This window comes from Sipha flava, unplaced genomic scaffold, assembly GCF_003268045.1.
Source record: "Sipha flava isolate LNK unplaced genomic scaffold, YSA_version1 327_pilon_pilon, whole genome shotgun sequence".
Taxonomy (NCBI): domain Eukaryota; kingdom Metazoa; phylum Arthropoda; class Insecta; order Hemiptera; family Aphididae; genus Sipha; species Sipha flava.
This window is the reverse complement of record NW_020273015.1, coordinates 198,249-215,673: the sequence shown is the minus strand read 5'-3', so window position 1 is coordinate 215,673 and position 17,425 is coordinate 198,249. Positions and strand designations below refer to the sequence as shown.

Sequence of the window (17,425 nt, the reverse complement as noted above, 5' to 3'; positions counted from 1 at the left end):
CTTTAACGTAGGTATTTTTTAAATTTTTCTTAGTACATGATTTTTATTTTATACAACATATTTTTTATTTTATACTACATATTTTGGCAATTTTAATTACATATATATGTACATATTTTTGGTTTTTTATTACATATAAATCCCAGCCCTATTTATAATTAATAAAATTGTTTTATAATAATTTTATTCATGCATAAGAAAAATTGTGTTAAAAAAGAAATGGGTTTTTAAATTTTAACAAATAAAAAATGTGTGTCGTTACAATGCAGCAGCATATAGTTCGATCGTAAAATCAAGTAGACTGTAAATTACCGAATGGGTGGTCTATATGGATACTAATGTCGACTCGTCTATATGTGTCCTCGTTTGTTCATGTCTTGGGAAATATTATTTATTAACTACATATGCCGTCGCCCTCGAATGCTCGCATTGTCCGTATACTCGCACTAATTATCGTTCGAATACTGGAAATTTGAAGGGCCGAAACGGTAATTATTGATTAATTGTCGGAGATTTACCACACAAACATTGGTACGATTATTAATATAATAAATAATAATTTTATAATATTGTTATTCTCGGAGTTATTTTCGAGTGTTCTTATTTTTAATTTATTCGTCGAAATCCATTAAACCTTCTCGGTTGAGTTTTGTCAAGAAGAATGAACCTGCAGCCCTGTGACTCCGTTTCTTTGTGAAAATCAACAGGAACGCATATATCGTCGAAAGTAATGTTCTGATTGTTGCGCTGGAGGATACGCACAGCCAGTCACCGTCGTCCTTTCATAGTATAGGTACGTAAATGCCATTCTGAGCGGCAGGTTCTCCTAAGAAACTACAATCTCTTCTCAAGAGTTTCCCCGGGGGGTAGTTTTGTGTGTGTGTGTGTGTGTGTGTGTGCACGTATAAGACGCACATGACGTGTATTTTGACTTTTTTCTTTTATTCAACTGCGCAACCGGTCTTATTGTTTCGGTCAAAAAACGCACGCTTCGGTCTCGCGCGGGCTCAATGTTCGTCTTCCTTCTCGTGCCATTCTTTTATTATCATATTAACATAATTTTTCTTTCTCTTCCTTCTCTTCCTCCTTCGTCTTCTTCTTTAGAGAACGCACGTCTTCGCCGCCGCCTCCTATTATTCGCGTGCACCAGGTGAAAACGCTATACGTCGTATTGCCATAATTTTACGCGCCACGCACGGACGGGAAGCTACGGCGGTGGCGGAGGATACGACCGAGCGGCAGGCGTATCGTGTGCCGCTGCCGCACCACCTGCATGAGTGCTTGCCCCCCACCACACGACCGGTGACGGGCGCAGATGTCTACCCGTAGCGTGTGCACACGGAGCGCGGAGACGCGTGCCCTCGCCGATCGAAAACTACGGCGGGCGGTCGACGGCACACCGATTGTGCTCATCAGTTCCGTTCCGGAGCCCATCACGTTTGGTCGTGTTCGCTGCTCTACGCCTTCCGCTCTCCTCGTCGTCGTTGCCCACCCGCAGGTCGTGCAAAGTAATAAACATTATCTCGCGTGTAATATTTTTTCATTATTATTTTACACTCGCGCACTGACCGTAATATTGTGATACCATATCTATTCATCTTCCTCAATAATATTTTTTTAATTATTGTACTTCCGCACGACGACCGTGATTGCCGTGCTTCGTCTGATAAAAGATCATCGCGCGCTCGCATTAAATCCCGTTAAATGGGTGTAATCGGTGGCACCAACGACTGCAGTAGCGACGTTGCAAACAGATCCGTCGCGGTAGTCCCAGAACCGCCGTGTCAGTGTACCGTCGACCATTTCTTGGCGCCACTCAAGTTCAAAATGAAAGGGCTCAAGAAAATCCGAAAGAAAATCGGCTTAGGTATGTGCCTATCGAATTTAACATGTTTAAACGTCTGTATTTGATTACATCGCTGCGTAATGTTATAATTTATCGTTCGTTCTCGATCGTATATATACACACACACATCATATGATCCTATTATACTGTAGTGTTAATACGTATTATGTATTATCGAGTCATCACATACGTTTACGTATAAAATATAAGTATACAATAATAATAATAGAAAAATAACCGGTCACAAGTCTCTTTATTACGACGGCGCCACTTACGTGTTAATTACCATCGTCGCGTTTTACGTCGGCGGTCTGGTCATTAATAACAACAATAACTGTCCGTTTAAACGTTTCCGCCGGCCGACTTAAATTTTATTTTTTTAAACTAACCGAAATTAACGTGATCCGTCAACCGACCATTGTTGGCGCGTTTAAATTTCGTATACGATTCGTATAGTCAACTAATTATTATTACCGTATTTGATACGCGCAAATTTACAAGTGCCCCGAGGGATCGACGTTGTTTCCATCACTGTCGGCACTCACCATGATCTATTTACGCGCGTGGTCTGCTCTGCAACAAAAATGACATGTCGTGTTATGCATTATACACTTCGTCACGATCGTATTTCAATCGTATATATTCCGCCCCCACAGAGTTTTACTCGACTTTTCGCCCTTGTCCGTCGAGAGTTCCTAAGCTCGGTGCAGATATACACCCCCAGGGACGGTTGCGGTGATGGTAACATTGCCGGGCGAAGGATTAACGGCCTTGTCGGCTACCACCGCGGGAATACCGCGTATGACAATATATGCATATGTATATAATGCAGTGCGTAAAGCGTTCGCCGCAAATAACTGCAGATGGTCCGCGTTCCCACGAGGGTCGACGGCGGTGGGGTATTAAATGTGCGTGCACCGCGGGTCACCGAACCCCCTCGACATCATCGCAGCCGAAAACCGTTATATTTTTACCGCGTCTCTTCCCCCCAGCATCGTTTTTTCCATGATTGTTGCACGATTTACAATCCACCGTTGCCGCGGATGCGTACGTGATATACGACTCGTTGTTACGAGTTAAAGCTCGTTCTGCACACGACTTTTACCGAACGATAGACGACACGACAATCCGATATGGGAAACGAGGATAGCGGTGGTAAGCCATTATGTTTGTTATGTCGATTCGTATATTGCGCTTGTATGAAATAGTATGTACCATCTCACTAGCCGGAGTATAATAATAAATAATCTATATATTCACGTACGTATCACATTGATGTTTAAAGCTTAGTCCGTATAAGACTGATTACATGTTTATGTTAAGACTATTGTGATGTATGTGTATACATGGATTCTATGTTATAGGTATTCGCGGGCGTACTTGGGTGATTACATGTGCATAATAGACCGTATCATAGGCGAACGCCGTATAGAGTATCTGTTCGTCCGTTTCTCATTATTATTGTATTTCATATTATTTATACACACGCGACAATGACGATGAGTAGAGAGAGAGGAACAACTTTATTATTTAAAGTGAACCGAGTATTTATGCTGTATGCTTTGGCCGTTCACCGCTCGGTATATAATAATATAATATAATATAAAATATATGTAGTGACATCATTCCGTTCTCACGGTTTATTATTATTATTATTATTTTTTCGTAACCGCCTGTGCCTGATACGCATACACAAAAAGCGGCTTCGCCGACGTGATCCATTTAAATGCGTGTATGACGACGATGACGCTCGCGCGCGCGCGCTCGTGGCTACCGCTGCCGTCTTCCGATTCATGATTGCATTATTATACATCAGCCGGTATACGATATGTATGCCAAACGCGATTCCGGTGTATACTCAACTAATTTCCTTGCCTTGTGGGGTTTTCGACCGGAAGACGTCATATCAGATTTTCAGTTGATAAGCAAACGTTTTAAAATATGCCAATATGCCCATCTGTCAGGCGATTTAAACTTTTATCACATATTTGTACATCTATCATAACTATTAAATGTAACATAACAAACTTTGGTGGAGAGGGAACAAAAGAAACGTTTAGGACAGTTAATTACTAGTTACTGGTAATTAGACATACGGAAACGCTAGGGATATTTTAAACATCGACACGATTTTATTTTTTGATTGATGGTGTCACTGACACCGTTAAATATACGGATATTACCTGTAGTATATTCCGAATCACTTTTACGACACCTCTGATTTTCGGTTTATTTAATTTTTACTTTTTCATTATGGTGCTTAGTTTTTATTGTTTTTCACTGTGTCCTTATTATATTATTGTTCTCCGATTCGGACGACCGCCGATCATTACAATAATCTCTTTTCACGCAATACGCTATCGTCCTCAACAACACCGCACCGCGCGTATCGCGTATCATCTTTGGCGCTCTACGAATTCGGACTTCCGGCGGACGTGTGTGCAAGAAGAGACGTCGGCTTCGTGCGCCGCGGTGTAAGGCGGGGGAGACGTGCGGTTGGGCGGTACACCGGAAACCGTGCGCCACGAACATAATGGGCCCCCCCCCCTCGTAAGCCGCACGATCGTAATATGAAATTTTCTAGTGCACAAGACCGGATCGTTTTTGCCGTGTGTCCCCTCGGCGTTCTTGTAATATTATAATAATAATAATAATGTATACTTAGGTGTTTTATTTTTTCCCCCTCGTCTTCCGCCGCGCGCACAAACAATGAAACTTAGTAATCGAAACGTTCGTCTGGTATACATTTATAATTCACGGTGACAACCACGTGGCTGATGGTAACATCATAGTGCCACCGGTGTACGTGTACTCGTCAAAGTTCCCGTTACGCGTGTTTTCTGATATGCACGTCATTTACGTGAATCCGTATTTTCCGCTGGACAATTCTGATATAATATTTCGTTGTACGCATTGAAACGTGTCGTCGTCTTTGTCATTTCCGTACGTTTTTTACTACTGGAAACGATTTGTCTGATTCTTTTTTTTTTCTTTCGTCGAATCATTTTCGTATTATTTTATTTTGGTTTTTGCGGTACTCGTGCCGCATTCAAAACGTATTATGTATAAATAATATTATGTTCTATGATCACCTTTTATTCGTATATACAAACTTATAACCCTTTTTTTACGCTCTTGCTTGCAAACCACCGGATATATGAATCACTAACGCACGTTCAACCACCTGGCAACCACACATGCGAAACATACCGTTCATGGTCTACCGAGAGAAAATTGAATATTTTAACCACACACATGAGTAGCGGACTTCACATTTCTTAATTGTATACAATGAGCGGGTTTCTCCGTTGTTATTTTAAAAGTCTTCGGACTTTACATTTCTAAAACTATGTTTATTTTAACATTTCAAAAGTAGATTAATACCTCGTTTGTATGGTTGTGCTGCTTTCCGATAACATTATCATCATGTAGGTAATTAAATACGATTCAAACCTGTTAAAATAAAATTACAAAATGGTTTAGAACTCCAATTGAAAAACGTTCACTACTCAATTTCCACTATTCGGGTCTTATGATTATTGTTATTATACTCGATGGGTCCTTCGCCTGTCTCATTGTTCCATTTATGACATGTCACATTTGACTACCCCACGGCCATCGACGACTGCTTTTAATAGTCATCATAGCCACCGTGTGCGCGTAGACAACCGACCATCGCGCGCATTGTCCACAAGTCGTAATGTTACTCTCCAGATAATAAATTTATATAATATTATATGTATAATATATGAAACACATTTTTATTAACAACCTTCTCGTGGGAAAATCGACCGTGACAATCGATGAATGAAATAAACTACACGACGTTTCAAATGTAGTTGTCCTATCGTACACTCTAACCCAATACATGCAGCAAATAATATTATATTTATAGATGTGCTGTTATGTGCTATACAAGTGCTGTTGATTTATTTGTACGATTGTTGAATTGTATATTATATGAAGCAGTCTGCTATATAATGGTCTTACGTTTTGTTTATAGCACCGAAATCAGGCGCCGGAACTGTCAACCCGAATTTGCCACCTTTGAGATTCCATAACGTTCACGGCGATAATGTCCGATTATACAAGAACGGATTCGTCGCTAGACGGGTGGACAGTTTTTGTAAAGGAGTGGCGTTCAGCAGTCGGCCAGTGGCCATCAACGAAAAGGTGTACATCAAGTTCCTGGAGATATCTGACAACTGGAGTGGTGTACTCCGGTTCGGGTTTACCAGCGAAGACCCCTCGAATGTGAAGAGAGTGCCGAAATACGCTTGTCCTGGTAAGCCAAGATGCCGTATACATTTTATATTAATTCAGATATATATATATATAGGATATTTTAAATTTTTTGTGAACGCTAATTTATCGATATTTAAACGATAAAATATTAGTATGAGTTGTTATAATTTGTTTTGTAAAAAGGAAAAATTTTTTGTGACTAAAAATTAAAATCAAAACTTAAAGTATTTGTAAATTGACTCGCAACTGCGACATTCAATTTGAGGTCTCAGTTCTTCGAAATTTCAGAAAAAAATTTTGTCTGTTTTTAATCTACCCAATGTAAATTGTAGAAGCTCATATTATCATTGTTATATGTGATATAAGTTTCAAATTATTTATATAATGTAGTGTACGTATTTATATATTCCACAATTTTGGTTGATTCAATATAAATTGTTTCATTACTATTACCTTTGTTAATTTTTTATTATTATGTGGGTATTTTATTTAATTCTTTTTTTAAAAAAAAAATAATTATGATTATAAAATAAAAATAAAAATTGTTTACTAAAATTCTAATTTTTTTTTTTTAATTGTTGAATTGCGAAATTTATTTTAGAGAAAATTCCCCAACCACCAAAAAATAATCTAAATACGCCCCTTACCGATAGTAGCTAAAAATAAAATTTTACTAATTTTTGTTCTATTTTTGTTTGTTAGATCTGACCAGCAAGTCGGGATTCTGGGCGAAAGCGCTGGGTGAACGTCATGTTGTTCTCGATAGCGTGTTGTTCTTCTATGTGGATTCCGGTGGCGACGTGCACTACGGGATCGATGGTCAATCCAAAGGGGTATTTATGCAGGGCATCGACACTAGGTCACCGCTCTGGGTGTTGTTGGATATTTACGGCAATTCTACTATTATCGAGTTTCTCGACTGTCGTCCGCAGCTAAACAACAGGACAACTGCCGTCAGAAGGTAACTTTTTATTATTTTTCCCGTTCTCTCTTCAATTTCAAATATTTTTTTTGCCGATATTAACTGGTATATTTTTTTCTCCTGTAGTGATGATTTAGAAATCACTTCACATCTGTCAGCCGTGACCATGTCGTCCCCCGCCCCGTTGGCCTTACGGAACCAAACTGAAAACAATTTGGAGCCGTTGGGCTTGGTACGGAAAGGGCGGCATGTGATGATCAGTACGAAAGATGGCGTGCCGTGTGTAGGGACCAGGCTATCCACTGCCTTCTTCCAAGGTTACACGTTCACAAAACGGCCACTACAGATTGGTGAAAAATACCTAGTACAAATCACGAAGACCAGTCAGCTGTACGTGGGAAGTCTTTCATTTGGTGTCACGTGCTGTGATCCTAACAGCATCGGAATCGGGGAACTACCTGACGATCCCAACCAGCTGGTAGACCGACGAGAGTACTGGGTGATGAGTAGAAATGTAGCCGAAGATACCCAACCTGGAGACGTGCTCATATTCTCCATTAATAACAATGGTAATTATCATTGACATTAGTCATATAAATATACGTAAATCAAATGTTGTCGCTTTTCGCCCTCAAGCTTGCAGAGTTTAGTTGATTTTACAATGTGCGTTTTATTTTCAGGTGAAGTCTTATGTAGCAAAAACGGAAATCCGGACATCGTCTTAATGTGTGTAGATCATGCCCAAATGCTATGGGGTGTATTTGACATTTACGGAACGACCACACAAATTGTCGTGTCGAAAATAACGTCTCCACCGACCAATAGTAATGGTTGCACGCCTAACGTGATTGTTCAAACTTCTCCCCAACCATCTACTTCCTATGAAACAGTTTCGGCGGCCTCGCCAACTATGTGTTACACTCCGCAACAACCTATGGTCCGATCAAATATACTTGAAGTAAACACGGATGCAAATGGTGGAACTGTTCTAATTGTCAACTTACCTGCGGCTCAAAGTAATCAAATGTGTCATCCATCACCAGCCTTATCACAGGGTTCTAGTATTCAACAACAAATGTCTGCTAGACCTCCATCTGTCACAATTCAACAGATACAGCCAAGAGTTGCTCCTGTCCAACAACCACACTTGCCAGAGGTAAGATTTAAATCCCTAAATACTATTCTTACTAAATAAGATGAGATTAATAATAATATAATAATTCTTTTTAGCAGTCACCATCAGGTGAAGGAGAATGTTCAATTTGTTTCGAAAGAGCAGTTGACTGTGCTTTGTACACATGTGGTCATCTCTGTATGTGCTATGAATGTGCTAAGAAACAATGGGTACGTTTGGGCCGTTGTCCCATTTGCCGTGCTGTCATCAAGGATGTGATTAAGATATATAAATAATTTTAGTTTACTGTTATTTTTTTATTAAGGCATTTTTGTTAACTTAATATTTTTTTCTTAACTTTCTACTTTTGTAAATAACTATTATCAAACAAATGCTAACTAGTTTTATCAGTCACTTTTAGTATTATAGTATGTTATTAAATTGTTTTTTTCATTTTATAGTACTATAATTTAATTATTAATTTATTGAAATACATTTATATGCCTTTATAACTTTATATTCTTAAACGTAAATTTTTTATGTAAATAAATTGTAATAACATCTTCCATAACTTTTAATGAATAAAAAAAATAAATGACTGATTTTATTCAAAACTATTTTAAGATAATGTATGCACCAAGTGTGCGCAGTGGTAAGCCGGGAAGACTGGCCTTTTGTAAAATTAAGTTTTATTTTTGTTATTGTTATATAAACATGATTATTGTATGATAAATTTAGTCAATTATTGAAATGTAAGGGAAATGAAAATGCACAGTATTCCCCTACAGTTGTTTTGATACTATATTGAACTACAGGCCGTTCTAGTCAATAGTCAGTTAGGGCTAGTTTCTTTATCAAATTTGTATTTTAATAATTTATTGTAGTCTGAGCCTCAAATATTGTTGTAATTTCATACTGGCTAAGATGATCTATAATTTATTATTTTTCTAAGTCATAATTTAATGTAATAATATAGTCATGATGTTTTACTAGATACCACATAAGTGATTAAACAATATTTTATTGTAAACAAAGTTTGTACCTAGTTAACAATTATTCTAAATAATGTAATAATGTACTTTCCTTTTTTTTATAAATTACTCTTTTCATTAACTGGTGAAAACGAAAAAAAATAAAATTGTATACTATAATTGTTGCCAAATGTATTTGTATTTTCATTGATTCAATTCTTCCATTGATCCTTTAATTGATTTGATGTAATTGTATCTTTCAGTCTTGAAAGAATGTTTATAAATATCAAACTAAACTGTTTAATTATAAATATGTATATATTATAGGTGAAAAATTAGTACTATTGTATTATAATAGAATCATATACTAGACCATAGTTATAGATGAAAGTTATTTTTTATATTATTCCTGTTTTGGTTTGTTATAGTTAAATTAATTATATTTGGCAGTACTCTTGAAAAAATTGAGTTTAAATTTTGCCTAATATTAAGATATGCTTATGAATATATCTAACTAAAAGAATTTGAAAAAATATTTCCTATTGTTACACATAATTGGACACTTCATCAAAAGTAGATCATTTAAATACTCATAATGAATTTTATCATATTTTTATTTATTTCAAAGTATCATTCTACTAGTTGAATTGTCAAAGATGCAATGCATTTAAACCATAAAAACAGGTTAATGTTTGAGTATTGAGTAATTTGTACAAAGATCGATTGGATTATATATTGCAATTAATTCTATATGTGTTATTGTAAAAAAAAAATAAACATCAAAAACATTAATGAACTGTGTGTACGTAGAATAATATATTTTATTAGGATCAAAATAAAAATAATCATATCTGTACACAGCTTGCAGATGTTGCCAATTAAAATACTGTCGTCGAAACAGTTGATTCTCTAACGTACTTTCATCAATATACAGATATGTTACATTATCTGTGTTGTAACTTAATTTGCATTTCCAAATGGGTTTTGAGGTTTCCTTGCAACAGCGCATAGAGGTACATTGAGGCGTTACAGTTCATTTTACATATGAGGATAATTTAGGGTTGCCGTATGTCCCGGAAAACTGTGATTGTCACCGGTTTTGGATTTCGTGTCCAAGTATCCCAAAAAATGTTTTCGGGACGTCCATATGTCCCGGATTAGACGTTTAGAGGAAATGTAGTATTGTTTAATTTTTAATTTCGACAAATTTATTTCAAAGTACAATTTTAATCGTAATCGATTAACAATATATAATAAAAACAATTTGTAATTCACACATATATAAGTATATATACTTATATATTACATATTTTATTTAAAAAAATATTTTTAAATATTATATTGCCGGCCATTAATGGTCCTTTTCAGTTGCGTATACATAACTTTTGTATGTGGGAGGGATCATTTGCAAACAAATCATTATTTTTATTTTATCATTATTTTTTTTACGTTTTTAATGCCCTCACACTAAGAACATTATTTTATAACATTTAAAAAAGTCCTATGGGGGATCTGACCCTCACACCCCTCTATTGTATACACCACTGTCCTCTCAATATTATAAAAGTTATAAAAAAAGTTTATTACTCAATAATGTGTTTGTTTTGTCCCGGTTTCGTCTTATAAATTTATGGTAATCTTAAGATAATTTGATGTCTAGATTCCTGTCAAACTTCAAATTTGCTCGTTCGGACACAGTATTAAGTCATTTTATGTCATTCATTCCTTCAGATCTGTATACAATAAAATATGTATCAAAGAACAATTAAGCCATCAAAAATCGAACGATGGGTAATCACAAAATAATAAAAATTTAAATGGTTAATACTCATTAATTAATAAATAAATAAATATTTCATATATAGAAATTAATAAATAAATGCTTAGTTTGGAGGAGTATTATTATACTTGTTAAGTATTATAACCGGTTTTGAATTAAAAATTCATCGTCAGGTATTCACAAAGTTAATAAAATCATGGTTCTTTTTTTAAGTTTGATGAGTATCGAATTTACTGGATATCTTTATTTTATAAATCGTTATCAGCCTTATTGAAAATTATAAAAATGTTATTAGTAACTCGTAGTTGGAAAGAATGCTAGTTTTTAATTTGTAATTTTTGTGTATCTTGAGTCGGGATTTTATTGACTTTGTTTAATTTATACCTGACGATAAGTTTTCAATTCGAAACCAGTCGTACTTTACAAATATAATATAAATGTAATACCCCAGACCAAGCATTTATAAACTATTTATATTATAATAAGCAATCAAATCACAATTATAACCCATTATATTATTATAGGCCATGATTATGGCTATTTTTCAATATTTTCTGATTTAAGTCTTCCATACTGCACATATGTAAATATCTTTATTAACAATTTATACGTAGATTTAGGATTTTGAGACACTATAAAATCGTAAATAATTTTAAATGGGAAAAAGGCAACAAAAAAAAAGGGTATTTTAATAATGTGTTTACGTTTAGAACATATTATTTTGTTATCAATAATTTATTATTCGAGTAACGAAAAAGTTGTTTATTTAAACAAAATGTCTTCGGAAAAACAAAGTTTGTTTGGACTTAAAATGTTCTTACTCATGGAAAATGACCTATTAACATCCATCGAAGTTATTTGTGCATATTTCTATAATCAATAATCTATAAATACTTCGTTAATAGGTTTATAAACGGTAATTAAACATAATCATGTGGGTATTATCTAGTCATAATGATTTACGTTAGAAGTTTTTTGTATAGCATTTATAATGTCGTATTCGCATAAAGTTTTTTTTGTTTTTATTAAAACAATTATCAATCTATGCTGTTGCAAAAGAAGATAATATGATAAAATAATTCACAAACGAATGAAAAATACCAGAGGAGGGAGACCATCCAGCAATAAAACCCTCTGTGACAGGAGTTTATAGGTACCTATATCAAAAAGTCTTCTGTTACTGGATGGCCTCTCTCCTCGGATATTTTTTATGTGTTTGTAAATTATTTTATCGTATTATCTTATTATATCATGTTATTATTTATCGATTTATTTTGAAATTCAAAAACAATTATTATAATAAATTGATAAGTTAACACTAAATATTAAAAAGATCAAAAAATTCATTATTAAGGAAAAAGAAAAATTTTAGAATAATGCGTAGAAATTAAATAGTACAAATATTTATTTTAAAGGTATTTTTTTATGCATTTTTTTTATAAAGGCATTGGCCTTCAAATCCTTACTCAATTGATAAATGTATGAAGTAGATTTATAAGTATTAACACAATTTATAATTTATCTTTTATTTTTTTTTTAAATCATAATATTCAAAAGTTATACGTTATAATTTTATTTCTATACACATATTAAATTCTGATTTATACAAGCCCAGTAGAAGATATTTCTTAATTTTACTGAGCACCAAACAAAATTAAACTATTATTTATTTATAACATTTACATAACACGATGAATTCATATTTTTTATTTTTTTCTAAATGTTTTGGACGTCAATTTGAGTATCACATTCATTTCTTTTCGAATTCTAAGAAAAACATTATTTTTAAACATATTTGTGTAGCTTCAATACGCATGTTTGCCAGAAAATTTAATCTTGCAGTACGTAGTTAAGGTGAGACTATATTATGCTTAGAAAAGTTGTTCCACGGACACGTATAGTATTATTTTATTCACACTACGCTGTAAATTTACGAATAAATAATTTGTAAAAAAAATATTGAGAATAACGATAAAGAAACATAAATCACATTAACGTGTAGTAGAAACCTAGTATGTGTAATGTATACATAATATATACGTGTACATATGTATATATGTACACGTATATATTATGTAAAATGCTTTTGCTTTTTGACAACAGGCTCCTCTTCTAAATGACTAAATTTTATTTAAAACGTTGAGTCCTCTATGAGTAGTTCTCTGTACATTATGTTAATATTCACAATTGTGAATTTTGTGAATTTGTGACTTTCATCGATTTTTTTCCATTACATTCAGTGTTACCTATTATTAACATCGAAAACGTTTGTTAAGTGCAGGTATATATCAATATTTTTTGTTACGTATTCATTGAATATTTTCGTTTTAAACTATAATTTTAATTTTTACGTTTTTATAAGTTTTATTGATTTATTCTGCGGTTTTTTTGTTGTTATTCAGTTAATGCCTACTCTTATTTATACTTTTTTATATTAATTCCCAATGATTATTGTATATGCGATAAAATATTTCAGCAAACGTTTTTTAATTAATGATATAATGTTTATTTTACGGCTTTTGGTTTTGGTATAATGAACATTTTGAAAGACCGACACTGCAGTGTATAAAGCATAATGATTTCGATTTTTAAATTTAAAATCCAATTATTAATTATAACTCATTTTCGGCTGATAACATAAAACGTTTATTCTTTAATATACTGTTCATAATGGTAGGTACCTCGAGCATGATTATTTTTAATGGCAATAAAAAACTGGATGATCTTAACATAGACTAAATATGTATGATTGTTATATATGTAAATTATATAAACTGATATTTTCAACTTCATCGATGATTCCGAGAAAAATACGCCATAGTGAGTATTATTATTTCACACTATTGATCAAAATATACTAGAACGAAATAATAATCCTCAAGAATCTAATTACATTTTAAGAATAGCATGGTTGATGTAGAGAAAATTACCTAATGTCTCAAATTTTATCGTTACACTTCCTTGTTTTTAGCAATTTAAGTATTAAATATTGTCACAACTTAGTTAATTACGTAATTTTTTCCATCAATAATTTTTTGTCGTCTTATCGATTATGAAATGCTTATGGTCTATGACAATAAGAGACACCAATCTTCGACTCATCTGTCTCGAAAATATTGTAGACTTCATACTAATAGACAGTACAGTCTGGATGTGGATGAGAGGTGCGATCGTTGATTATTGAAATTACTATTTAGTTACTATAGTTGTCTACAAGCAGTTCTAGAATTGGGGAGATGCGCAGGGGACGGAGCTTCTTTAGTATTTATTTTTATTTTTATTTTTTGCGTACTTCAACTATATTTTTTCACTGGAACCGGGGGACGATACGTTCACCCTGAATAATGTCCAAATTAATTTTTATTGAAATGTGGATTTCAATTTACCTTAATTGTATCCTCCCATGGGTGAGTGTTAAATAATTTTGCACGTGAAACGCAGTTTTTAAAACGTTGGACTGAGCTTCTCCACTTAATTTTCTCCAATTCGTACTCGCTAGAGTTATAATAAGTGTGAAAATCACTTGTTATAATAATAATTTTATAAAAATCATTAAATTCATGAGTATAGTACATTTATTATTTTGATATTGAATTCTCTGTTTATTTTATGATCTTTTTATGTCTATAGGTATTTTTGATGTCCTTGACAATCGTTTATCTATTATAATATTATTACGAAAATTAGTATTTTCTTTTCTTCGACCATTATAATTCTTGATTTATAATTTCAATGATTGATTATTCAGTAAGAATACCTATTTTTGGCAATTATGTTTCACATGTCTCCACGCCTACTGAACAAATACGGAAGTTAGCTTGTGCGAATGTTTCCTCTTTTCGTTTAACATTAAATACATCGTTTGGGCGGATTCAATTTTACAATTTAAACGTTTCTTCGTTTGGAGTGATTGGGAAATCTTTATATTGTGAAAAAGGAATTAAATAATGCAAACAAGATTAGTATACTACTAAATATGATTTATGCATTTACCATGAAATCAATTAAAATGTCACTTATCAAATTTTCAAAGATTATTGGAAATTGATTAATATGATCAGTGGCATGGCAAGCATATTTTAAAACTTAAGCAAAGTATTTAAACAATGACCCACTCTCCTTACTATTTAATATATATGTATATAACTATTAAATTGTAATATCTATAGGATTTTCCTTAATTCCTTTCAAATACCTAACCTATCTACCTAACTTAATCGTATGTGCATATTAAATTATTTTTCAATGCATGTAATCAGCCAATTAATTTTATTATTTAAATAAAATATGTTCATAAATACATGAGCCAAGGGAAACCCAGCCCCTTAATAGATTTCTAGGGCTAAGCTATTGTATTAAGCAAATGTCGTTCACCACGCCACCGGGTATGATTTATTGGTCAGTGACAGGAACCCAACCGAAAAAAATCGGTTTTGGATGAAAACCGTTTAAATGTATTAGAACTAAAACTTGAACCAGAACTCGTAATATTTTTATGAAGCAACCGAACTCTACATTTTAATTTAAAGTTGAGAAATATCTATTGACTATTGTCATAATAAATGAAAAAAAAACAATTTTTTAAAATAAAATTTTGTATTAGGTACTGTATAAACCGTATTTGTTGTACGGTTATTTAATATAGAAATTAAACATAATTTACATAATTTAATTCATTACAATTTGACGAGATTTCAAAAACATCAAAAGCTTAACCAGATATTGATATTCTAATGAATTTTTAAGTTTTATATTTTTCCTAAAGTAAATTTAATGTATAAACATTTTTACAATCCATTCTCTCTTATCTATGTATGCTTAGACAAAGTATAAATAAATTGCACTCCTTTTTATGTAAATTTTATGTTTATGGATTTATACCTATCGTGATAGATTACTCTATTTAAATTTCCTAATTATAGGTCATTAATGTTTAAAAATTGGACTTAATTAAACATGTTAATGTTAGAAGTTAATGTAATCTGTGTTAATTTTAAGAAGTAAAAAATCTCGTGTTCGATTAAAAAAAAAAAGAAGAACAAGAAAATACCAATAGTTTGGGTTTACTAACAAACTACTAAATACGTTAGAATAATTCTTATTATATAATTATTATATGCTATTTATTCATTATTAAATACAATTGATGTTATTGTGGTTGTTCTATTGCAAATCTTGTGATTAAATATTTAATTAATTTTTTTTTCTTTTAATTTTTTTAGAATGAACACTTAACGTACCATTTAGACCATTTAATTAGTTTTCACCCGTCATAGACTGAAGTCAAGTCAATTTGAATGTAATGCTGAAGAAAATATTTTGAAATGTTCAAGTAAATATATAATATCCATACTTCGGTAGTTTTTTTTTTTTTTGGTATAAACTATACTAAAATTTACTTTCAGACAGAAAATTTTTAATTTAAATTTAATTTTTAATAAATATATTTTATAGTTTTCAGTAGGTATACTCTTATTTTTTTATTTTTATAAATAATGTTTGCATTCTCGTGACAACCGTTGACCATCAAACACCGTTTGCCGCTACCTGGTTCCGTATTTTTTTTTAATATTTTATATACATTTTAAATTTTATTTTTTATATTTTTTTAATACAAATACAATTCTGCACCCATTTTCTCCACTTAAAAACGTATTTAAAACTGCTCAAGAAAGCATTCATACTTTTTACATCAATCTTCAATAACATTCTACGTATATCCTATATCTCTTCCATCAGGAGACACTTCATTGTAATATTAATACATAAGGATGGCAAACCTTTAGATGCTCCCTCCTCATATAGACCTATAAGCCTCTTCTCAACATTTTCAAACATTCTGGAAAATATTATCTTAAAAAAAATGTACACGATATTGAATGAAAAAAATCTCTCTAAATGCACATTTCGGCTTTAGAAATAATCATTCTTCTCTACCTCAATTACACAGACTAGTCAATATTGCCTCATCCCTAGAGAAAAAACGATTTTGTTCTGGTGTTTTTCTTGACTTTGCTCAGGGATTTGATCGGGTTTGTCACGAAAGGTTAATGTTCAAGCTTCTATGCTTACCTACCCCGTTATTTTCCACCTTTTAATCATTCCTAACAAACCAAACTTTTGCAGTAAGATGTGTAGACGAAATCTTTATACCTCATTCTATAAAAGCAGGCGTCCCCAAAGCAGTCTTCTTCCCGACTCTTTACAACATATTCCCAGCTGACATATCACGGTTCAACAATACTATACTAGCTACTTTCGCCAATGATACAGTCATAACTTTATCTAATTCCGATATAACCACTGCCACAAACAACCTTCAATACCACCTTACTCAACTACAAGATTGGTTTAGCAAACAGAAAATTAGAATAAATGAAATTAAATCCACCCTCATCACCTTTACTTTCATCTCTAAAAATATTCCTCCTGTTCACCTCAATAACCAACAAATCACTATGCACAACTCCGTTAAATACCTAGGTCTTCTCTTTGATAAAATACTAAAATATAATATAATGATAATTTTTTTTTTTTTTTTTTTTTT

The 17,425-nt window shown here is 32.7% G+C and overlaps 1 protein-coding gene across 4 annotated transcripts in view; it reads left to right on the top strand.

Annotated features, from left to right (window-relative positions):
* LOC112686873 (protein neuralized) overlaps positions 1-8,627 on the top strand; it is a 30,437-nt gene extending 21,810 nt beyond the window's left edge. Inside the window, exons 1-6 of one of the 4 annotated variants that reach the window (XM_025559331.1) lie at positions 1,382-1,867; positions 5,850-6,131; positions 6,794-7,052; positions 7,140-7,582; positions 7,694-8,169; positions 8,247-8,627. In XM_025559331.1, coding sequence (XP_025415116.1) covers positions 1,705-1,867; positions 5,850-6,131; positions 6,794-7,052; positions 7,140-7,582; positions 7,694-8,169; positions 8,247-8,423 — 1,800 coding nt within the window. In that variant the 5' untranslated portion in view covers positions 1,382-1,704 and the 3' untranslated portion in view covers positions 8,424-8,627. Of the gene's footprint in view, positions 1-1,381; positions 1,868-2,837; positions 3,002-5,849; positions 6,132-6,793; positions 7,053-7,139; positions 7,583-7,693; positions 8,170-8,243 lie in introns of those variants that run through there. The other 3 variants (XM_025559330.1, XM_025559333.1, XM_025559332.1) reach the window with 3 other exon arrangements.
* The last annotated feature ends 8,798 nt before the right edge of the window (positions 8,628-17,425 follow it).